We start from the raw sequence: 9993 nt of genomic DNA on the forward strand, positions 1-9993 counted from the left end.
GGGTGTGAGTTGGGGTGGGCAGTCTATGTTCTTTTTTCTATCATTTGGTATTTCTGTGTTTGGCCTGATATGGTTCTCAATCAGAGGCAGCTGTCAATCGTTGTCCCTGATTGAGAACCATACTTAGGCAGCCTGTTTTCACCCTTGATTTGTGGGTGATTATTTTCTGTTCTGTGTTTTGCTGCACTGTTCTGGACTGTTAGTTTTTTGTCGGTTTATTGTTTTTGTTCGAGTGTTCAGTATTTGTATTAAATACAATATGGACACCTACCACGCTGCGCATTGGTCCTCACCTTCTTCAACCCACGACGAACGTTACATGTTCTGAAGCAATAAAACTGGCCTTCTTCAGACTAGAATACGTGGACAACTACAAATACCTAGGTGTCTGGCTAGACTGTAAACTCTCCTTCCAGACTCATATCGACCATCTCCAATCCAAAATCAAATCTAGAATCGGCTTTCTATTTCGCAACAAAGCCTCCTTCACTCACGCCGCCAAACTTACCTTAGTAAAACTGACTGTCCTACCGATCCTCGACTTCGGCGATGTCATCTACAAAATAGCTTCCAATACTCTACTCAGCAAATTGGATGTAGTCTATCACAGTGCCATCCGTTTTGTTTTCCAAAGCGCCTTATACCACCCACCACTGTGACCTGTATGCTCTAGTCTGCTCTAGTTGGCTGGCCCTCGCTACATATTCGTCACCAGACCCACTGGCTCCAGGTCATCTATAATTCTATGCTAGGTAAAGCTCCGCCTTATCTCAGGTCACTGGTCACGATAACAACACCCACCCGTAGCACGCGCTCCAGCAGGTATATCTCACTGGTCATCCCCAAAGCCAACACCTCCTTTGGCCACCTTTCCTTTCAGTTCTCTGCTGCTAGTGACCGCAACGAATTGCATTGCAAAAATCGCTGAAGCTAGAGACTTACATTTCCCTCACTAACTTTAAACATCAGCTATCATAGCAGCTAACCGATCGCTACAGCTGTACATAGTCCATCTGTAATTAGCCCACCCAATCTACCTACCTCATCCCCATATTGTTTTTATTTACTTTGCTGCTCTTTTGCACACCAGTATCACCACTTACACACCATCATCTGCTCATCTATCACTCCAGTGTTAATCTGCTAAATTGTAATTACTTTGCTACTATGGCCTATTTATTGCCTTACCTCCTCATGCCGTTTGCACACACTGTATATAGACTTTCTTTTTTTCTATTGTGTTATTGACTGTACGCTTGTTTATTCCATGTGTAACTCTGTGTTGTTGTTTCTGTCGCACTGCTTTGCGTTATCTTGGCCAGGTCGCAGTTGTAAATGAGAACTTGTTCTCAACTAGCTTACCTGGTTAAATAAAGGTGAAGTATATATATTATATTTTTATTTAAAAAATCTATAGTTGAGTATCTGGAGCATCAGCATTTATGGGTTCGATTACAGGCTCAAAATGGCCAGAAACAAAGAACTTTCTTCTGAACCTCGTCAGTCTGTTCTTGTTCTGAGAAATGAAGGCTATTCCATGCGAGACATTGCCAAGAAACTGAAGATCTGGTACAAAGCTGTGTACTACTCCCTTCACAGAACACTGCAAACTGTCTCTAACCAGAATAGAAAGAGGAGTGGGAGGCCCCGGTGCACAACTGAGCAAGAGGACAAGTGTCTAGTTTGAGAAATGGATGCCTCACAAGTCCTCAACTGGCAGCTTCATTAAATAGTATCCGCAAAACACCAGTCTCAACGTCAACAGCGAAGAGATGACTCCGGGATGGTGGCCTTCTAGAAAGAGTTGCAAAGAAAAAGCCATATCTCAGACTGGCCAATAAAAAGAAAATGTTCAAATCGATAAAATATCACAGATATGCCTTTTTCATGTGACTAATGCAGACGGGCAAATGCAAAAATGAGCTGTGCACACACATTATGATGAACATCTGGGAAAGCAGTACAATGAGACAACGTTGGTGGGAAGCTCAGGAGACAATGACACTCATGGTACACTGTGGGCCTATGCGCCATTCCACAAGTGTGGCTTCATATTGCTGGTGTCGGCAACCTTTTTCATGTGGAGTGCCAATTTAGGTCTACAATTGATCCTACTTTTCGAAAGATTAGAGTGCCAGTTATGAATTCCATATAAGCATTGTAATCTTCCTAACTGCCCAAAAAATGTCTAACTGCCCACCAACGGAATAATTCTATTTGCCTTTCTATTTATTGACATTAAACAAGTTTTATATTAACATGTGGACTTGAGAGACAGGGCTCCTCCCAATGCAGGCGCTGTTCGAGATCTGGGGGGAATTCATTACGCCGAATCTGTTGCAAAACGTTTCTTGAACAGAAGCTAACAGAACGAAACGGGGAGGGACCTACCTGAATGTGTCCAATAGAAACAACTGTTTGAACTAATACTCATGCCTACTGCGGTCGGTGCGTCTTGACATCACGGAGACATTGATATGGCAATACTACTCTTGGAAACATTCTAGTCTGTTTCGGACGGACAGCATAAGCAACATCATGTCGTTTAGCTGGTCAGCAAAAGACCACAAGAGTTATACAAATCCCCCCTCCAACCCAACCCAAGGGCTGAAGCGGCCACGGAACGAAACAGGGAACAAAGTGACAGTAGTGCTCGGTGCGCAATGGGGAGATGAAGGCAAAGGAAAAGTCGTCGATTTATTGGCGACTGAGTCTGACCTTGTTTGCAGATGTCAGGTAAAATCGTGTGTATATGATACGATATTAATGCAACGTTCACATACTTGAACTGACAAAAGTTATATCATCATGTCATTGAATTATAAGCATGGTTGCTGTAAAATTCATGGTGAGTCTTTAGCAAATCGTGTGTCCAACACATCGGAATCAGTGACTGTCACTGTAGCATATTGAACTACAGTGTGACCGGTGTGGGGTAGGCATTGGAAAATGGTTGAAATAGCACATTGTTTTTTGCCCTAAATGTTCTGTTATGTGATGTCCTCGAGGTTATAAGGGAATTTAGGATCAATAAAGTTCCGTTGTGTTTTCTATTTTATCATTGCAGGAAATTAATTTAGATTGAATTGTTTAAAAGAATAAAAAATTCCTTGGTGGACTATTACCCGTTCTTCAATTTCAACTGAATTTGTATTTATTGACTTGACTGGAGTTTAAATTAAACTTTTCAAATTAGAATGCTATTGACTGGTTATTTGTCTCTTCTTACGACATGATCATTACAAGCATATTCTCTCAACTGGGGATCCATACCTCACACATCACTAAATTGTATCTATCTGAAGACCAATACAGTAAAATGCTCAAATAGACCAAAGTACCAACATATGGCAAAAAGCTAAATTCACACAGTACTGCTGGGGGAAGGAAGCATTCGAGCACAATTAGACCAATACTCATAGAATTACAAAGGGTTATTGATATCATAAACAGTCATAAACTATTCTACTATATAGAGCTTGACCTCCTTAATGAAGATGATGTCAATAATGACACTTAGGCAATGTTTCTTAAGATCAAAGTTTCTCTTTGACCAGCAAAGAAAAGCAAAACTTGCTCATAAATCATTTATTGGGGGACTAACAGTGTAAAGTCCATTACACAATTGTTGTGTTGTACTCTCCATTGACAGTAGGTCACAGCACTGAGCACTCTGTGTACTTCTTCAGCCAGCCCAACCCACTGGGCTGGTGCAGGGTCACATTCCCAGTGTGACTTGACATTGAGAAGGCCAGGTCTTAGCCGGGGTGACGGAGTGTAGGGTCTGGCAGCCAAGTCTGTTAAAATAGTTGGTAGGGGGTAGCTTTGTGACAAGGAGGGGGTTTAGACTCCATTACACACTGACTAAAATAAGATTCTACATTTGCTCTGGATGCATGGCCAGTGGATGTCCTGACAGTTTTATGTTCATGTTCTGCTGACCCTTTTTGCAAAACAGCCATAAATCAAATCAATAACTGTCCTTTGGTGAAATCAAGCTGCTTGACTTTGGTGACAGTTGGAGGTTTGCTAAACACAATCTTGTTTTGATCTTCTAGGGCGGTAACAATGCAGGCCACACAGTGGTAGTGGAAGGCAAAGAGTATGACTTCCACCTTCTCCCCAGTGGAATTATCAACCCCAAAAGTATATGTGTCATTGGTGAGTGTTTCTCTACTCTTTATCCCCATTTCCACTAATTCCAGTAGGCAATGGTCAGTATGCTCTTATCTACCATATGTTCCCTTGTAGGTAATGGCGTAGTCATACACCTACCAGGTTTGTTTGAGGAGGCGGAGAACAATGAGAAGAAAGGTAAATTAAATATTTTTAGAATAACAGTCAATGCTGTAGTTGTCAAGTGACGCAGAAGCCATTACATTACTTTTTTTCTCAATTCTCTGACCAGGTCTCAAAGGCTGGGAGAAGAGACTAATAGTCTCTGACAGAGCTCACCTTGGTATGTGTGTATTTTTCTGGTTCCACAAATGAAGCGAAGATGTATACAGAATATGTGATATTTTTATCTGCATAGTGTACTAAGTGTACAAAACATTAAGAACACCTGCTCTTTCCATGAGATAGACTGACTAGGTGAATCCAGGTAAAAGCTATGATCCCCTATGATCCCACTTCAATCAATGTAGATGAAGGGGAGGAGACAGATTAAAGAAGCATTTTTAAGCCTTGAGACAATTGCGACATGGATCATGTTTGTGTGCCATTCAGAGGGTGACTGGGCCAGACAAAAGATTTAAAGGAAAAGTACATCTTTGGGTATTTGTTTCATTAGTCCATTGTTGACATAGTTCCAAAATGTTTTGCTTGTCACCAATCAAGTTTTCAAGATATATAACTTAAAAAATACAGAAATCATCCCCGTATGATGCATTTTGCATTATATGATGCTGAATTTGGAAAAATACAAAATTAAGCATACAGGAATGATTTCTGTATTTTGCAACTCAATATTAGAAGGTGTTGCTAATGTTTGGTATACTCAGTGTATATTTGTGTATTGGGCTTGGAGAAAGGATTACATTTATTTTGCTTTTATCTTTCAACAGTGTTTGATTTCCATCAGGTTGTGGATGGAATTCAGGAGACCCAGAGACAAGCAACAGAGGGAAAGATGTAAGGGTAGGGAAGGCAATGGTTGCTTACATAAAGGTAGAGAGTACAATGGCTCACTGTCAATAGAAATCCCAGGACTTCAGTCAATCACTTTCACAGCTGATGTAAAATTGCAAATGCTACTTTGTAATCCCCTCAACTAAAACAGGTGTGTTTTTCTCATGACAGAATTGGAACAACCAAGAAAGGCATTGGACCCACCTATGCCAGCAAGGCATCTCGCACAGGACTGCGTGTCTGTGACCTGCTGGGAGACTTCAAGGAGTTCTCTACCAAGTATGCTTACTGACAGACAGGACACAATATAAACATCTAAACCTGACATACAATAAACATTTTGAGAGTCCAACAGTATATGGTTGTAGCTGTCTCAAGACTTTACTCTTGAACTAAATTGACCCACTAAAGTGAAAGGTAATAGAGATTGAGATGATTTGGGAGTTTCTTTCAGATTCAAGAACCTTGTCAAACAGTACCAGTCCATGTACTCATCCCTGACAGTTGATACTGAAAGTCAGCTGAAAAAACTGAAGGTATGTGGTAAGTCCCCTCTGAATGAATAGTCATGGGCTACAGATATATTAGATCTATGATACTTCTTGTTGTCTTGTACTGTGCAGGAGTATGGAGAGAGGTTGCGGCCGATGGTTCGGGATGGAGTCTATTACATGTACGAGGCTCTTCATGGACCCCCAAAGAAAATTCTTGTGGAAGGGGCCAACGCTGCCCTCCTCGACATTGACTTTGGTAAGAAATGTCATGGTCCCATTGCGGACTGTTATAAAAAATAAATAGAGTCCGCACACTCCTAAGCTCCAACGTGGGCCTTTATTCACAAACAAACAATCTTACATTAAGGATCGTGCCAATGATAAGATGGATAAGAAAGTGTGATGGTTACATGGACAACTCATCTGTATGTACATTTATTTCCACTTTCTCTCTTCCCTTTAGGCACATATCCTTTTGTGACCTCATCAAACTGCACCGTTGGTGGGGCATGCACTGGTCTTGGCATCCCTCCCCTGAATATTGGTGAAGTGTATGGTGTATCAAAGGCCTACACCACCAGGGTGGGAATTGGTGCCTTCCCCACAGAACAACTCAATGTAAGAGCTCATTCATCTATATAGACATTCTTGACTCTCTCAATAAGGAGATTCTATTGTAACGATTAAAGATGAACAGCCATAGCAAGACCTGAACCGGTGACCTTGAGTGAGAGAGTACACTATCACCTGTGCCATGAAGGTGAAGACCTCTTAGCAGAGGTTGTAGTGCATTTACATAAAGGAAGGGTTAGTAGTTTGATATATACAGTTTGTTTGGACATGTTCTTTTCTTTTGAGGTACAAGTTGAGTTGGATATGTATAGTAAACCTAGTGTTTAAGATCATATGACTCTCACACATGTAGGAAGCCTGGTATCAAAAGGCGCTGCCTCTGTGGCCAGCTGTCAGATTGTGTGAGAGGCCTGTTACAACACTCTTCAGCTCTCATGCTGATCACATGTTCAAGGCCTAAATTTAGGCCAGAGTCAGGGTTCAAGATAGACATACTGTCTGGTCTGGGGTTATGTAACCTAACATGAGAACTGTCCATAGGGTTTCTGGTCAACGTGTTTCAGCTTGATCCCTCACTCCAACTGTAAATGTATTGCTTTACTAAGCTTTTACTGAAATCAATTACATTTATTTTATAAAGCCCTTATACAGATACCCAGTCTAAAACCCCAAAGAGCAAGTGATGCAGATGTAGCAGCACAGTGGCTAGGAAAAACTAGGAAGAAACCTTTTGTAAGAGTACATGGTCATTAAGGCCAGATCGTACTTCAAGATGTTCAAATGTTCATAGATGACCAGCAGGGTCAAATAATAATCACAGTGGTTATAGCCGAGCACTCAGAGGTCATTGAACAGGTCAGGGTTTCATAGCTGTAGGCAGAACCGCATGAACTGGATCAGCAGCACGACCAGGTAGACTGAGGACGGGGACAGCCAGGAGTTGTCAGGCCAGATAGTTCTGAGGCATGGTCCTAGGGCTCAGGTCCTCTGGGAGGGGAGACAGAGAGAGGAGAGAGAAAGAGAGAGGAGAGAGAGAAAGAGAGAAATAGCGTTAGCATACGTAAGATCACACAGAGCACCATATCAGACAGGATAATTAAAACAGATGGGACAGACTGACCCTAGTCCCCTGCACATAAACTATTACAGAATAGATACTGGGGACTGATAATGTGGCTCCGTCCAAAGTTACCTCTGGACAGGGCCAACCAGGCAGGATGTTACCCCACCCACTTTGCCAAAGCACAGCCCCCACACCACCAACATTATATCAACAGACCACTAACTAACTTCCCTAAGACAAGGCTGAGTATAGCCCACAAAGATCTCCCCCACCGCACAAGTGTTTATTTTTAATACTTTTTTGTAATAAAAACTATTAAGACTGGTGTCCATAAGTGGACAACACAGAAGTATTTGACTATTGATCAATCAAATGATCTATTCTAAACTGAGTGGGTTTTGTGCAGGTGACAGGTGAGCTGCTGCAGACAAGGGGTCATGAGGTGGGCGTGACCACAGGCAGGAAACGTCGCTGTGGCTGGCTGGACCTGGTCATCCTGAGATACGCTCACATGATCAATGGCTTCACTGCGTGAGTGGATATGACTGAAAGGCAGGCTGCCAAATCTTAACTATTTTTCTTAACTAATATCTGACCCTACTCTTTACTACATTGACATTCTACATGTTAGTCATTTAGCAGACACTCTTATCCAGTGAGACTTACAGTTAGTGCATTCATTTTATGATAGCTAGGTGGGACAATCACATATCTCAGTCAGAGTAAGTATATTTTTCCTAAATAAAGTAACTATCAGCAAAGTCAGTGCTAGTAGAGGAGAAAAAAGTCAGGGGCGAGTGTTAGTTCATGAAAGGCAAGTTATTTTATTTGTTATTTCTTTATCTGCCCTGTTCAATGTGCTGTATCTGTCTGTGACTGCTCCTCTGAATGTAACTATTGTAGTAGTTTTCATCTCTTTCCTGAAATGTGTTAAACAAATAACATTGCTTCCTTAAAGCATTGCTTTGACAAAACTTGACATCCTTGATGTGCTGGATGAGATCAAAGTAGGAGTGGCCTACAAAATCAATGGCAAAAGAATTCCCCATTTCCCAGGTATGCTCTCTAAATTCGATTCAAAAGTACTGTACCAAACTAGGCCTACCCTGTAAAATAGACATGTATAGAATTCATGAAGTATTATCTATACAAAAACATTGAATTTCTCCTCTGATTTATGATCTTCATCCTTCACTCGCATAGCTGACATGGAGCTGTTGCACAAAGTGGAGGTAGAGTATGAGACGTTCCCCGGCTGGAAGAGTGACACGTCTGCAGCCAGGAAGTGGAATAATCTCCCCCAGAAGGCTCAGAACTACATCCGCTTTGTGGAGAACCACATTGGAGTACCCAGTAAGTTACATATAGGATAGAGGATGTTCCTGCTGACCCAAACTGATAACAAAATAAAGCCTTCTCATTGGACAAGTATGCCTATAGGTCGTAGTAGTAGTACCTCCTCCATTTCAAAACATTTTCTTCAGTTGCATGTCTACTGAACATGACCCAGTTTTAACCATACCATAGTCCAGCATACTATTACTGACCCCTATATAGGAAACTGAAGAGCCAACTGAGTATCAGGGACATGGCTTAAATGTGCCAGTAAGGGGCACTATTGTCTCAATCATAACTAGTACCCAGTTCTGCAAGGATGATACTTGTCTAGTGCAAATGTTTAGGGGATGTGTTCATGTTTTTTGAAATGTCCTTTGTCATTTCTCTCTACAGTTAAGTGGGTCGGTGTAGGAAAGTCCAGAGAGTGCATGATCCAGATGTTCTAGAGAGTTTTCCTCCTCTCTCCTCAAGATGGACGCACAAAGATATGGCATGATGTGACATATGTTTGCAACCCCCAAACTGTCTAATATTGGGTAAAAAAAAAACTTATGCCAACAGATTTGTGTAGCTTTGAAACAATGTTGACTGGTAATGTTGGTAACTTTACATCTATCTATGCAGTGCTTCTCATCAGTAAGTTGCCTTGTGATGATGTCGGTAAGAAAGTCCTATTACTGACCAAGGAGTAAATCTTACCTTGTGCCACACAACAAGCATGAAAGATAAAAACACATCCAATAACTTTTCCTCCTGTGTAACCTTACCTGCCTTACATCTACTGTTTCAGTCTTCTTTACTCATTTATCACACCAGCAGACTAGACATATTTGTATCAACCAGCTGTTTGTTTGCACATGTTTAGGAGTGAAACAGTGTGATAAATAATTGTCATCCTTGTAAATGCAAGTCATTTTGTAGTAGGCTAATATGGAATTTGATTTGTCTTTGCTAGCTACAATTTCATAAGCAAGACCTAACAAAGCATGAGTAAATGAGATGCTGCCTCACTGGAAGCTTTAAAATAAAACTTATATGATAGCTACATAACTTGGTATTTTTACATTTTATGCATTGAGGAATGAAAGTATGTAACTAGTAGTGATATTAAAACGTGAGTTTTCTTAAACATTGTAACAGAATGCATCACTAACAGTCATAAACTTGCGATTGTGGTTTGAGACACTGGTTTGAGCAGGGTTTGCGTGAGAAAACACACAGTGTCATGTGATAAGAGGTCCAAGATCGGATTGGTTAGTTAGCGTGCTAGTGTATTTTCCGCGAAGGTAGCTGGCTATAAGAACGGTATTTATTTATTTTTTATCCCTGTGTTGAAGCAAGCAAATTTGGTCGGGTGTTCTTCGTAAAAATGACTAAAAGAGCGTATCCTTTCGC

At 41.2% G+C, this 9993-nt stretch overlaps 2 protein-coding genes across 6 annotated transcripts in view; both read left to right on the forward strand.

Moving 5' to 3' along the window:
• Nucleotides 1-2434: 2434 nt before the first annotated feature.
• Nucleotides 2435-9645, forward strand: LOC112261838 (adenylosuccinate synthetase isozyme 1 C). Its single transcript, XM_024437462.2, has 13 exons — nt 2435-2736; nt 4059-4161; nt 4252-4314; nt 4409-4459; nt 5067-5133; nt 5302-5409; nt 5585-5666; nt 5754-5880; nt 6088-6242; nt 7667-7791; nt 8219-8316; nt 8464-8613; nt 8992-9645. The coding sequence occupies exons 1-13, from the start codon at nt 2539-2541 to the stop codon at nt 9042-9044; spliced, it is 1380 nt and encodes a 459-aa protein (XP_024293230.1). The 5' UTR covers nt 2435-2538; the 3' UTR covers nt 9045-9645.
• A 105-nt stretch (nt 9646-9750) lies between these two features.
• LOC112261839 (apoptosis regulatory protein Siva) overlaps nt 9751-9993 on the forward strand; it is a 22373-nt gene continuing 22130 nt past the window's right edge. For all 5 annotated transcript variants that reach the window (XM_042330049.1, XM_042330048.1, XM_024437463.2 and 2 more), the window contains exon 1: nt 9751-9993. This exon is cut by the window's right edge and continues 95 nt beyond it. In XM_042330049.1, the coding sequence (XP_042185983.1) occupies nt 9968-9993 (26 nt within the window). In that variant the 5' untranslated portion in view covers nt 9751-9967.

The sequence above is a fragment of the Oncorhynchus tshawytscha genome, linkage group LG11 (assembly GCF_018296145.1).
Source record: "Oncorhynchus tshawytscha isolate Ot180627B linkage group LG11, Otsh_v2.0, whole genome shotgun sequence".
NCBI lineage: Eukaryota > Metazoa > Chordata > Actinopteri > Salmoniformes > Salmonidae > Oncorhynchus > Oncorhynchus tshawytscha.

What these genes read in the sequence shown, in the direction of transcription:
- LOC112261838 (XM_024437462.2), top strand. Translation starts at nt 2,539, where the DNA reads ATGTCGTTTAGCTGGTCAGCAAAAGACCACAAGAGTTATACAAATCCC. An exon ending in TTCAAGGAGTTCTCTACCAA is followed by an intron (nt 5,410 to 5,584) that starts GTATGCTTACTG and finishes AGTTTCTTTCAG; the next exon opens with ATTCAAGAACCTTGTCAAAC. An exon ending in GAACCACATTGGAGTACCCA is followed by an intron (nt 8,614 to 8,991) that starts GTAAGTTACATA and finishes TTCTCTCTACAG; the next exon opens with TTAAGTGGGTCGGTGTAGGA.